Below are 14941 nucleotides of genomic sequence, written 5' to 3' on the forward strand. Positions count from 1 at the left end.
TTGTTGTTGTTGAAGGAACAAGTGTTTTGGGAAATGACTAGCATACTTGTTCTCCTGACAGTAAATGTACTCAGGTTGTAGTATCTGATCTTTAAACTTGTTTATACATACTAAGTTTTAATCTCTTGTGAAGAAGACCTCATGCTAGTGTGTAAGGAGTCAGACGGCATTAGTGGAGATAAGTTTATCTTAATGTTGCTCATTTAAAGCACCTCACCTATAACACACCAAAATTTATTTAATCACTCTCAACTAATGAGCTAATGAGTTAATTCAGTTATATTACATGATCGGGCTAACCGCACATTAGGCCACCCCCTTTAATAAATGATTATTTATCAAGGAAATTACAAGTGCACTTAAAATGTGAAGTTGAAATTAATTTGATTATGTGAGGAGACTGCAGATGAGAGATATGAAACTAGCATGAAATGAGTTGCTGGGGTCTGTTATTATCTTTAGTAATGGTTTTGGGTCAATGAGAGTATTGTTTTTTTGACCGGGCAAATTTAAATAAGAAAAATATGTAACTATTGCAACTATTCAAACATTAGGAATGTGATCTACAGAAATGCAGATTAAAGCAACGGTGTTTCATGCATTCGGAATTATTTATAATATTAAACGTGCTGTCTTTTCATCCATGACAAGGTAAACTTGTCAAAAAACGAGTTTGACGTATTTCTGTGCTCGATACACTCCCCCAGCGTTCGTATAGGTTTCGGAAAGTTTTTTTCGAACATGAAAATCCGTTTCCAAACACCTTTTCTGAGTCCCTCATTGGGCGATTCTCCCGGAAAAGCACGCCCACGGCAAGGCAAAAGCAATAGCCTGCCCACGTGTCAACTGATGAGCGAGGAAGACCCGCTTACCATCAAGATTGGCTGCACTGTGGGCCAGCAGCTGCAGCTTGTAACTCTTGCGATAGAGAGAGAGGTTGAGGTGTGTTTGTTTGTTCACGGCATTTCAGTAATGGATATTATATAAACGGTGGACATAATGCTGGATTTGGAGATCGTTAAAAGATACCAGACATGAACCGCATGCAGTAAGTGAAACTAAGTCATATGTCAGTGTTTTGTTGGAAATCGGCGTGTACGTGCATAATGTAAACAACACAAACTTATAGTAAATCAATAGTAATGTCGGGATAATGTATTGCAATGATGTATTGTGTGCTCATGATTTAGTTCCTCCCCCCGCACCACCCCAGGAGGCCGTATTTTTCTGGAAAAAAAACGTAAAGCTGTATCTATCGAAGATATGAAGTATGCAATAATACTCTATAGGTACTCAAGATTAATATGAGATTGGCCGAAACTACATGTGTTATGGCAGCTTTAAATCAATGTAGTTATTTTACATCTAGATGAATTGGCCAAAGTCTTAAAAAATGCCATGTGCTGCAGCCTTGATTTGTCTTTCAATCAATTTGCTTACATTCAAGTTCTCAGTATTTCAAATGTTAAGAAACAAAGTATTTGCATTTCTTTGAGTTTGGGTAAGTAATGATCTCATATTTTTGTTCTGTCATTTCAGAGTTGTCTTCTTTTCTTGAAAATCACATACAACTGATACAAATGTCTAAAAAAGCACTCTTCAAGTTGTTACAAATATGTATACATTTTGATGAATACTTGTTACCAAACAGTTCTTGGCCACCATTGACTACTCTAGTCGGAAATTACGTTCTGTTGAACACAAAAGAGGATATTTTGAAGAATGTAGGAAAACAAACAGTTCTGGGGCACTTTTTACTACAATAACAATTGTTTTTTTTCCTACTATGGTAGTCAATGTAGTCGAAGAACTGTTTGGTACAAGCATTCGTCCAAATATATTTCTCTATGTTCAACCAAACAAAGAAATTTAAACAGGTTCGGAACAACTAAAGAGTGATTCATTCATGACAGAATTAACATTTTTGGGTAAACTATACCTTTAATACATTTATTGGTCACACGACATGATGAATGGTCATTATACGTCATTGACTCTTTTACAAAAATGTTTAACCATAAAGTTCTGTGATGTCTAAAAAAACTAAATAAGGTATTTTATGTTGGTTCTTTTGTGAAGTAACCAATGTGATACAAAGCATCAGATGGAGAGAAACCGTCTCTGCTATGGAAACAGTTGCTGCTATACAGTAATATTCCATAACACAAACAGTAAATACTATTTCTTTCAACTGTATACATTTTAGTCCATAGCAAAACTATGACATACTGACGTAAAACTGAAGTGGTCGATGTTGCCTTGATGAGATTAACAGTCACACACACATCAAAATTCAACTCTCGCTACTTTAAGTATTTAATCATTCATTATTTCCTATGCCATGTTTACTGTAAACTTACATTTATTAATCCATGACGCATCACTTAATCTAATTTATTAAAGCAGTGGAGCATCACTTAACACTTTGAGTTTTGAGTAATATCAGCTGTTATTGATCTACTCTTCGAATTTCTACTGTAAAAAGCAGACCACCCAGGTACTTTAAAAATAGTTATTACAACATACTATGATTTAGGACATACTAACTAATACTATTTGGAAGGACAGTATGTGAATTTGAATGCAGGGAGTGCTTTTATGATCCACTTCTACTGCATTTTGTTATAGCCTGTTTTTCCATTTTGTAAATTATACTGTTACATCACAAGAGCTTTCACTCCAGAATGCCTGCGGCTCAGAGGTTTATGGGAAACAAACCATTTTCTTCTGTATTGAATATCCTCCAGTGTGACCTGATATTGGCCCTTCTACTATTTTACTCTCTCTCACGGATCAAATTGCAGGGACGAGTGAATTCTATACTCTCTGGGTGTTCATTTACAATTATAGGCTTGTGGGGATCATAAATATTTATATAAATGATTAAGCTTTTCTTTTAGTTAAGATGTTATACCGTTGATATCGGGGCATTCATCTTACTTTATTTCGCCTGTCAGATCTGGTGTTTTTTAGTTATTGATGTTGGCAGCAGATTATTATGAAATAACAAAGTGGGAATTTTCCGAACCCCCTTTTTTAAATAGATGTGCCTGAAACTTTCCCAGTGTTTGTTTTGCATATTGTTGCATTGTGAGTATATTCCAAGTGACTGGTATTATTTTACATATGACAGAGTTGGTGACCGTAGGTTTGTGGGGTCTCATGGAAGATCGGTTTAGTTTATGCTGTTATGTTAAGCAGTGTCAGCAGGGTCTTGGCTTCGGAAGCCGTATGTGTTTCATGCAAATCTCATGCAGTTGGTAATTTATAGGTTGTGCTGTTGGCTTGAACCTTCTATCCTTGTGTGTAGTCTGTATTCCACATGCATTCATATTTATCAGATTTTGACACAGCCTCATTGAAAGACCATTAAGTCTGTTTCTATTCATACAGTAAGTTAGGCCTGGCGACATGGTAGCTTCCATATTTTATTTTTCACCCATTGTATTTGAATATTGTTTTACATAAACCTCTATATCCACAGTTCATCTTTTTCAGTTTGAAACTATTCATACACACTGTATTTATTGCCTTTTTATACTCTACTCAATGCATTCAAATAGTTCATATAAATATCATACTTTTGCTAACCATATTTACAGAGGCTTTATTTGAAACTAGTACGCTCTTTCTACACCGGACGCGACACGACAAAAGACAATAGAACGCATTAGAACTCTTTGTCGTTGCCCGTCACGTTGTTAGGATGTGCTCAGGATGTTAGCTATATAATGTCCATTTCTTTATCAAATAACAGTGTTTTTATTTATAGTATAGTATGATGTTAAAATAGTGGCACATTCTGCCTTTTTAAATATGATAGTGACATAAACTACTGTACATAGTTAACATAGATTTTGTCTGAATCGTGAAAGTGTCTTGTTACCACCAGTCTTTGCATGGTTTAAAATGGTTGGATACATTATTATATTATATATATATATAATAGTCCGGCAAATGCTGCAAATTAAGAAAATATTTTTTGCAATAAAAATTTAAGTGCCTGTACTGTACAAGACCTGCACAACAGATGCTTAATGATGATCCCTATGTTGTGTCCTTCACAGTGTCCATGTGCTGCAGCGTGAGCCCCTATCACGAGGTGATGCGTATGGAGAGACGTCTGCGGTCGGCCTCTGAGGGGGCTGGAGGTCCCAGACTTCATCTTAGCCTCAGGGACCCCTGCATGGAGCCCAACATATTATCTAAACAGAGAACCAGCTCCTCATCTTCCAAACTGGGTAGCCTGGTAAGGCCATTGCTTTAAAACACAATATTATTTCAATTCAGCTCAGTCCGTGCCCCATCTGAAGTTTGTTTCAGGTGAAACTTGTTAAATTAAGTGTGATGTTTCGCAGTTATCAGTCTGTATTCAGAGTCAATCAGTGTTGATATTGAAACGACACAAACTTTGATCAAAATTTAATTCCACTTACATTTTAGATCAGAGGCTTCTTAAGATCACATTTTAGTTTGCAGCTGATTTGGAAACCTTCTAGTGTTGACTCTGGTTTAGTCTCTCGCTGCGTTTTCTAAGGAATTAAATTCCCACCCGGAGATTCCCACCCGCTTAATTAAACAGACAAATCCTCCAACAACTTTTTACCCAGCAGGTCACCAGGACTAGTATCACATGATTATTTTCCTTCTGCTAAAAGTATTTATCCTTCATAATTGTTTTCACAAAATAAATCAATGAATCAAAAGCAATAAATTGTAGCACTTTCAAAGTATTCATCACTTGCAAAAATGTCATTTTTTTTCATCTTCTTGATCTCACCCTGAGATACGTTGTAAGCGCTGTGGAAAGGGTTCCCATATATGCTTTTCTTCATTATTTCAAACGTTAGTCAAGTGATCCTAAACGTTTGTATTATAGTATGTATACGTGTGTATAACTGGTAAAACAATTGCTTATTTTGGCAAGTTCCTACAAAGTTCTGTAGTGTTTCCTTTGTTTCTTAATGATGTTGCTTGCACCTGCACAGCTTGGGGCCAAACTAATTGCTCCTGTTTTCCACCACAGAGAAGGAAACCTTCACATCCTGCGTTATTGTTCTTTTATGCTCGCAAAGGTGCCACTGCTCATTCATCATCAAATTCTGTGGCGTCCAGCATTTGTGAGTGAAGTTTACGGTAACCGTGGCTGTAGGCTGACCTAAGTTTTCTGTTCACATTATTCCATTTGGCTGTTGTTTTTGGAAAGAGCTGTTTCCTGAGGGCAGCGTGTCTGATGGAAGGTTTGTCAACAGAAGTAGGAAATCACAAGAAACCTTGGCTGCAGCATGTTTTGGGTGACACTTGGCCCGTTGTAGCTCTGTGAGGATCCGGTTCCGGGTGTTTTTTGTTGCCGTGCCCGATACGAATGAAACATGCAAGACCACATTTTAATTGCAGGATGAAACAGATTCGAGGGAAAATCTTCTCATACTTGATCAAATACACTGTGTAGATAGTACACATTTTTTTGCGATCGACTACAGTCTAAGTTCAAAGGCGGGTTCAGCGATAGAACCGGCAATCTTTTTCAAACCTGGATGTGTGGTTTCACAGATGGTTGGTATCTCTGTGACCTCATATCCGCGTCATGTTATTTTACATCACCTGTCGTAATTTACAAAGACGGTTTCATAGTTTGGATTTTCTGTTTTTAAAAATCTGGTTGATTTTACATTTACATTTATTCATTTGGCAGATGCTTTTATCCAAAAGTGCTTGCTCAAGGGCACTTCAGTCATTTCCTGGTGGCACTGAGAATTGAACCAGCGACCTTCTGGATACGAGTGAAACTCTCTAACCACTAGACCACAACTGATTTTCTAAGTTGACCTCAAACAAATGTCAGTGCTCATGTACGTTTTATAAAGGTGTACATTTTTCCACTGCAGTTTGATTTGTGTACTGTAAACACAGAGGCAGACGAGAAAAGGGAAGTGTTCTATTGTCAAAGCGAGAACTTGTAGTCATGTTTACTGCCCTCAAAGGGAAGCATGCCATTTAGTGGTCTCTGTATTCCTCAAACATCTTTGTTAGAGGAACAGCAATAGTTTCCCATTTCTGTAATCTTAAGCCAGCACTCTTGTAAACCATGTAAATGTCGCCATTTGGCTTCTATGGGTTAATTTGCATAAATATGTTACTTGTTTGATACAGCGTAATTGTTTTTAGCATGCAATCAACCTTTCTATTGTTTGAACAGGAGGCTTTGTCTTGCTGATGAATAAAACGTTAGGCAGAAGCCGACTCTGTTTAACCGAACATTCTCACAAACCCCTGCGTTTCATTATGAGAGTGCTTTCATATTGAATTAGGTTCAATGTGTCTCAGTGTTTAGACCTGAAATAAGATATTTGCAGTGAATGAGGAATTCATTTTAATAAATTGTATAATTGACATTGTGTGTGCAGCCTCATTTAGAGGCTCGAAATCTGTACGGACCAGCTGTAAAACTGATGCAAACACATGGTTTGTTAAACCGGTTCCATATTGTTGCTCAAGACTGGAATGTAAACATGTAATTGGATGTTTCGTTTGGTTGCGTCTACTGTAAATAGTATCAGGCTTGTTATACAAGGGCCCTTAAAAGGGTTTGCAAACTTAAGGCCACAATGAATTGAAACATCTATTGCATTAGATAACAAAATATTAAACTAAGTGGCATTTATATTACAGGATGATGGCACACTTTCTGGGCAGAAAGCTTACGTTTTTCAATTTAAAAGATCAGTAGATGGGTTTAATATTAAGACAAAGTTTTCCGTAACATTAGGTTAGTGGGTCGTGTCCAAAGCTAATGTGATGAAGTACACTTGTGTGAACTTGAGAAGTGACTTTACAGTACTTTCAATGAAAAAGAGCTTGGCTGAGGCAGCTGCCCACACTTTTTGACTTTGGAGAGTGTGTTTTTGTAAAGGTCCCTTTAAAAGATAAACTGTTTGGCAGGCCTGCAAGGTTCCAAAAACAGGACCTCAAATGATGTAAAACCAATGCAACAAGCTTTAGCAGTAACCATGCAAATATGTATTGACCACAATGCTTATTTCACTGTATTATAAAAAAGAATGCATTTGTTGTAATGAATTTCCTTTCATTTACTTCATCAGATGCCATTTTTTGTTCTTTGAACTAACGCACCGCATACACAGATTATGGGATATGAGGCAGTGAAGTATGCATCTACTGTATGCCGCTGGATGAAGTAACCTCAGTAGACAGAATGTGTCACATACATTTGGTTCAGACATGCCTTGATGCTTTCCTACCTGTATGTAAAGACTGTGAAGGCAGTGTTTAGCCATTATGACTAGTTAGTTACTAGAAATTGTTCAAAGACTTTGTGAGAATCGTGGCAAGATTTTTGCTTAACATAGTTACTAGCGTAATCCTTTTCTGGATCTTGCATCAGTAAGCTGTGAGCTGCCAACATAATAAGCCATGGTACTTATGAATCAAAACACAGGAATAAGAATGAATGGATGGATGGATGGATGGATGAACAAATAAACAGACGTACAGATATTTGTGCTGATGTGTTTTCAAGCATCTGGTAGCAGATTCTGAATAGATTCTGAGTATTTATATTTTACATATAATAATTCACTCTAAAAAAATGATGATAGGTAACACTAAAAGTGGTGCCCCTATGCTAAGAACCACTTTTAGTGTTACATAAAACCATATTTTGTTGCTTCAGTGGTTCTTCAGCGATTCTTTGGGATGACTGATGTGCTATATAGAACAGCTGAAGAACCATACGGTGCTATATAGCAACTCGCTCACCCCATAGAACCTCTGAAGAACCTCTGAATCACCAAGGTATGGTGCTATATAGCACTAAAAGAGGAACCACTTTTAGTGCTATATTGAACCATTTTTTTTTGTGCAAAGTGTGTGCAATCCTCCTGAAAGTCTTTCTGTGTTTTTTCATTTCTTGCAAGCACAATTTTTAAAGCGATTTCTGAAATACCAAGAGAGGAAGAGTTGTTTACATTTATTTGAGCTGTTTCGACCTTTTTGACAAGGGCCGCAGGATATTGCATTAATGAGCGAAGCATGTTTTCTTCCAGCACCGACATGAAAAGATCGGGAAAATCAATCTGAACGTCAGGAGATGTGTGAGTCACACCAAATGTCACCTTCTTCATTCCTCGGAAATAAACGTTTGAGAGAAAAAGACCATCACCTCATCATCTCCGTTTTTTCAGTCCCCGGCAGGTTTTATCCTCTGGGGTCCTCCATTCGCGGTCCGTGTATGACCAGATTGATCGAGCCCATTAACTTGATTATGCGCAAACACAACCTGCATTCACATATTTATGTTTACAAGGACATTTATGAATCATTACATGACACCGTTCTTCTTTAATTTATCTAAATAAGGTGTCTGAACAGGTCTATAAATAAAGGCCTTATACTTCATCTATATTACAGTCTTAATAAGATCATTATGGTAGTGATGCATTATGTTCACTTTGTCATTTGGCATTGTAATAATTCACAAAGGAAAAGGCCACACCGTTTCACATCCTGGGAGTCTTAATTAGGTGCCCAGCGACCCTTTAATTTCCAGCAAAGTCAAAGTCAAGGCACTTTTCTCTTGTGATACACTAGCCAGTCTTCTGCTGCGTCCTACTTATTAGGCCACAGAGCAGCGCTTCTCCACTTTAATAGGACATAATAGCCGCTCTTTTGCCTTTTTTCTTTTACATGCACTTTTAAATAAGATTATCCTCTGAATCGCATATTAAGATTTTGCTGAGTCTTGTGTATGTGGATACGCCAACTCGATTTTATTGTTTTTATTTATGGGGTATAAATCTCTGAAGGTGTTTATAACGGACACTAGATGGCAGTGTGACACTTTGAAAAATCTCACAAGAGCCCCTGTGATACACTTTTGGTGTGAGCGATATACAGATTTTGTGCTTCTGTGAGATTTTAGGAGGGTTTAGTTTGATGCGAAAAAAGATTACTGTGGAGATGCTGTCTTTGAATCAAATGAAATCCTCTTTTGTAGTCTTGGTTTAACAAAGAAACTGAGATGCCCAGCTGAAGGTTTGGGTTGAATTAAAGAAAGTCATTAAGTCGTTATATGGCAAAGTAAAGGCTTTCAAATTAAATCTAAATGAGAGACATTAATAAAATATCTAGTCTTAAGAACAATTCAAATGGTTATTTTATCAAAAAATTAAGTCTGTTGTCACGACAAATGCATTTGACTTTCTGTCTTCACTAAAACACGATAGGGGTAAGATAATGACAGACATTCACTCTTTCCTCTCTCTTTCTTTTCCTCTTTCAGGATTTTTTAAATAATCTTGGCTCTTCCGAACTGGATGAGGATGACCTGATGCTGGATCTCGACCTTTCCGATGACCAGCGACCTCACCATGGTATGTTCTTCCAGACCAGCGCCGACTTTTCCTTTTACCTCACGCTCTCGAACATGCATTCTGACATTTGTCTCTCATTCATATTCATGCCATTAAGCCTCTGAATATCCTGTTGTAGTAATTACACATTCTTGTAATGGCTGAATGGCTTGAAGCAATGATTTCTGCCGTAGATTAAAAAAAGGACTAGACCTACTTTCGCTCTTTTTAGCTCGAGAGGACTGAGGCAACCTTTTAGATTTTAATACCTTGTAAAATATTACAACATGAAGTTATTCACTTGTGCGATCGGGCAGATTAAGCTTGCAGTCATCTTAATTTTCGAAGTCTTCGGCTCTTTCAAAAGGAGTTACATCAGCTCATACGGCACAGCGTGTTAATGTGCACCAAAGGCAACGCCTCTAGACAGATAAACACTGCGGATGTCATTGCTGATATTTGCTCAAGCAGTTTCATTGCATGGGAAGTAAATATCGTAGCGTCTGTGAATAAAGTTATTTAATGATTTTAACCTGAACTGGAGCAAGTTTTTAACCGGTTGTGCTTCATGGGGAAGGTTCTCATGATGGACATTAAAATAGTTAAGCGTAGGGTAGTTGAATAAAATATCTTTATAATTAACCATTCAAATTATTTAGTATTAGAACACCTTGACTTGTGTAGTTTTTATTCAAGGTTTGATAATTAGGGCATGTTCAGATATGAAAAACTGTTCCAGAATTTGGAAAACTGTTTGGACGGCCAACCTTTGATGTCAACAACAACAGATGGATATTTGTTTTCTCCTATTTAGAAGCTGATAAGCCTATTTATTTTGCCTCGATAACCATGCACACAATTACGATTAGTTATAATTTATTATTTGCATTTTGCATTTTCTGTGATTATATCCGAACAGACGAGTGACCTATTTTTAGTTTGTGACCTGCCAGTTGAGAAGCACTGCCCTCTAGGACGCTAAAAACACATGAGAGGAAAGCTAGATTTTTTATTTCCATGGTTTACACTTAAATACAAACTCTCTCATGACTTTCATGTGCTGTGGTATATAGTTGTACTTGAGTTTAGTTTCATATCTATCTGAAACATTTCATCACATCATTAACAAAACCGTTATTCCTGTGCAAGCGTTGAATTCTTGTTTCAAAGAAAAGGGGAAATTGCAGTTTGAAATGCTGATCTTGTATTGTTGAGGTGAATGTGGTCACCTGTGGTGTGTTTACTCTCACAGCCTCGCGGGAGGACTCCAGTCTATCCCTCGCATCGTGTCTGAACCTGCTGCCCTCACCACTGGAGGCCCCCATGGAGCGGACCCCAGGAACGGAGCCCAGGGAGCCCCCCCATAGGTATTTGTGCCACTGCCAAGCTTCTCTTTGAACCACTCAATTTCACAGATATACTACGACATGAGCGTTTGGCAGGGAGCAAACATGCCCACATCAATGACACAGTAAAAATGTTTGCTTAGATGCAGATAAGAGAATCGTCTAAGAATAAAATCCCTGTTGCTTAACCGGAAATTAATAGAATGCAGGGTTCAATGAGAAGGATTTTTCCAGATCTGGCACAAGAAATATTTTTAGTAGCTTATTTTAATATTTGAAAAAATATTTATACCAAATAAATCATTTTTAATTTGCAGTTACAGTTTTATTTTCCATAACAGCTATATATGTTCTGTATGTTTATGGCAAAACAGCGTTTTGTTTACAATTTCAAATTTTCCTAAATTTATAAATCTATAAAATCTATAAATCTCTTGCATAAAAATAAATCTTGATATTTTCATTCAATTGTATTAAGAGTCAGAACAGCATTGTAGAAACTTTATTAAATACACATTTTAGTTAAGTCAACTCTTCGTTTAAAAGTTTGCACTACTTCAATGTAGTTATTTTGAAGTTATTTTTGAAGTCATAATTTTTTTGGGGCAGAAATAGCCTAACTGTTAGGTACCATGACCACTAGTGCTTCTTCACAATAAGTTCTGCTGTAGTTCCCCTAAGTTCAAATATTTTATGCATAAAAAGCTCATGAACCTTGCTTACTTATAAGTCTGCCAGTATGGATAATTATATTACAATAGATTCATGATAATTTGCTTGAATTTATGTAAGATGTTATATCAGGGGTTAGGAACTGTAGGCATGCGTGCCAGCATTTGGCTCGTTGAAGGGTAACCATTGACATGTGAGTGAATGATATTATATGTATGCCTTTATTTAGGTTTTGTGATAGAAATGTTTTTGCAAAAATCTATCTTCTTTCTCACACAGCAATTTTTTTAAGTTGTATGAGAACTCATGAAGCTAAACGCTGTATTGTTGTGATGAAAAAGCCGAGAGGCAAGTGGCGGATTGGTCAGATGTTCCTTCATGCATTCAAAATAAAACTTTTATAGAAGAAGAAAACAAATCAGATTTTTTTTGTAGATATAGTTATCTTTAATAACACAGACAGGTTTCGTACTATATTTACAAATCAAATGCAGCCAAAAAATTGGAAGCTATTTTTTATTTCACTAGCTATTAGATAAAAGACTTGAGGGAAAACAAATATTTCAATAATGAAATGAAATGAGATATCTGGACACATCTGAAATGTATGTCTGCAAAAGAGTTCAAGGTGAATATGGAGAAAAAAAATAGTTTTGTTAGGTATATGTCGGACCTGCTTATGTCTGGCATTATCATACACACATAACTTTCCTGTGGCTTAGTGGTAAGAGCATGGCACTAGCAATGCCAAGGTCATGGGATTGATCCCAGGGGATTGCACATATTCAGAAACAAATGTAGAAAACAATACAATGTAAGTCGCTTTGGATAAAAGCGTCTCCCAAATGCGTAAATGTAACATGTGTTTACAATGCTTGTGTGCTTAGTATTCAGATTTAAAATTTTTATCAGGATTGTCAGACTGTTACGTAGCACATTAAGACCACAACAGAACACATTTTTGAACAGACCAGATTTGAAGCGTTTCCATGAAATGAGTTCCCGAACGCAAGTAAACATTTGCCCTCTGACAAAATCGGCTCGCATAAAAATATCCATGATGGTGTTGACATAAGATCATCTTAATTTTTTGCTCTCAGCGGATAGCCCTCCTGTTTGCTTCAATGCTTTCTGTTTTCTGAACTATCAGACTTTCTCTAATACATCAACATAAGTGTTGACTGCACGGGCAGTTTGTATGATTTGATAATGTTCTCGTCTCAGACCCGAAACTCGGCTCTGACTGGCAGTTTCATCCTTTGCATAATGACAGCGGAGTCATTTCAAACCAGCTGAATCCCATGTGGACGCTGAGCAAATTATATTACCATGGAAATTAGCCTAGAAAATTGAATACATTTTCTGACCTTATAATTATTTGTACAGTTTTTAGAGCATACCCCAAAATAATCTTCCAGAACGTTTCATTTGGTATGCTAATACACGGCTACATGTGAACTACAAGTAAAACATGATTCAATGTTCCTGTTTTTCTTCACAGACAGTTTGTTTAAGGTTTTAAAGCCATAGTAAAGCACCAGCATAGAGCAGTATTACCTTATAAAAAGGTTATGAGAATTACATTTTCAAACCAATATTTGGATATGACATTTTATCGTATCTTTGAGCTAGCGAAGGCCTCATAAAAGCAGCGCTGCTTTCAGAACACGTATTTTCGCCTTGTCAGCAGGTTGTGATTGAATGACCTTGTCTTGATATCTTTGACATAGTTTTGAATGAGATTTCTTACCGAGTAGCCTTAGGAGTCAGTTTTATTTTGGTTTATGTTTTATCTGTTTCTGAATTTATTTTCTGGACCCCAGGACTCCGTCTGTCTCATCATCATGTTTTCAAAAGTCACATGGTTTTCTTTCCTCTTCTTATCTGTATTCTTGTTCATATTAACCATCTTAATGTGATTTCTACAGTGTTAATTCGTTTAATCATTATTTTAAAGGAATATTTGTTAACGCTTTATTTGTTTAAATGCATTTAATAGCATGAAATAACAATAGGCAATAAAATTCTTCAGCATTTGTGGGGTGCAAGACACGAGACAACCACGGAAGTGGATGAACAAAACGCCCCGAAGGGTAATTTATTTAAGTGTCAACAAAAACTAGATGCTTTTCGTGAAGCTCAGCTCCGGATAAAGTCCTCCACTCGTGGTCCTTCACGTGAATAGTTCCACTAGGCCGTCTTTGTCGAGTGAGGGAACGTCACTACTTCCGGAAATCCTTCTAGCTGGGGAATCCGCCGTTCGTCATACGTCCGAATCTTTAAAGAGAAGGGAGAGACAAGACACGTCAGCCGGGTAAGAAGCTTGGAGCTGTAACTCACTCTTTCTCCTGGCTGTGAGGCTTTTATCCCTGCTGGTGATTGATCTCAGGTGTTGACGATCGGCTGATTTCCTGCATAACCATGGCGACGCTGATTGGGTGCGAGCCACCTCGCCACACTCCCCCCCCCAAGCGTCGACCTGGTGGGGAGAAGCCTCTTCTTTACTCCGTAGGAATCCGGTGTTGGAGCAGGGGGGGGTCGTGACCTTGACCGAGTTGTCCAACCTGACCACATCCTCGACAGACCATCCGCATTACCGTGGGAGGCCCCGGCCCGATGTTGTACATTAAAATGGAAGTCCTGGAGCGCCAGGAACCATCTGGTCACCCGGGCATTAGTTTCCTTGGCCTTGGACATCCACTGTAGTGGAGCATGATCGGTGACCAAAGAGAAACTACGCCCGAGGAGATAGTACCTGAGCTCCATGACTGCCCACTTAATGGCCAGGGCCTCTTTCTCCACGGCGGCATAGCGGGTTTCTGCTGGGGAGAGCTTTCGGCTGATGAAAATCACCGGGTGTTCCTCTCCATCTCTGGTCTGGGAGAGGACCGCCCCCAGGCCGGTGTCCGACGCGTCCGTCTGGAGGATGAAGGGGCAACCGAAGTCTGGGGCGTGTAGCACCGGAGCAGACGTTAGGTGCTCCTTCAATGTCTGAAAGGCCTTCTCCGTCTCTGAATTCCACTTTACCTTCTCTGGTTGCCCCTTCTTGGTCAGGTTGGTCAAGGAGCTGGCTAAAGAGGAGAAATTCGGGATAAAACATCTGTAGTATCCCGCTAGTCCCAAGAAGGCACGTACCTGGGTCTTGTTGGTGGGCCTCGGGGCCTTCCGGACGGCCTCGACCTTCTTTGCCTGGGGTTGTATTAGCCCCCGACCTACCCGGAAACCCAGGTACTGTGCCTCCGCTAGTCCCAGGTGACATTTCCTGGGATTTGCAGTCAGCCCCACTCGTCTCAACTCGAGCAGCACTCTCCGTAACCGGTCCAGATGGTCTTCCCAACTTTCGGAATGAATCACCACGTCATCAATGTATGCTGCAGCATACTCCTGATGAGGTCGAAGGACGACGTCCATCATCCTCTGGAACGTTGCTGGCGCTCCATGCAGCCCAAACGGAAGGACACGGTATTGCCAATGCCCCGATGGTGTGCTGAAGGCAGTCTTCTCTCTATCTTTCGGGGTCAGCGGCACTTGCCAGTATCCCTTCGTGAGGTC

At 38.6% G+C, this 14941-nt stretch overlaps 1 protein-coding gene across 3 annotated transcripts in view; it reads left to right on the forward strand.

Annotated features, from left to right (window-relative positions):
• Positions 1-14941, forward strand: part of ccser1 (coiled-coil serine-rich protein 1) — a 74239-nt gene that overhangs the window by 2974 nt on the left and 56324 nt on the right. For all 3 annotated transcript variants that reach the window (XM_056772943.1, XM_056772942.1, XM_056772944.1), the window contains exons 3-5: positions 4068-4249; positions 9302-9392; positions 10624-10738. In XM_056772943.1, coding sequence (XP_056628921.1) covers positions 4068-4249; positions 9302-9392; positions 10624-10738 — 388 coding nt within the window. The remainder of the gene's footprint in view (positions 1-4067; positions 4250-9301; positions 9393-10623; positions 10739-14941) is intronic.

The sequence above is a fragment of the Triplophysa dalaica genome, chromosome 18 (assembly GCF_015846415.1).
Source record: "Triplophysa dalaica isolate WHDGS20190420 chromosome 18, ASM1584641v1, whole genome shotgun sequence".
NCBI classification, from domain to species: Eukaryota; Metazoa; Chordata; class Actinopteri; order Cypriniformes; family Nemacheilidae; genus Triplophysa; species Triplophysa dalaica.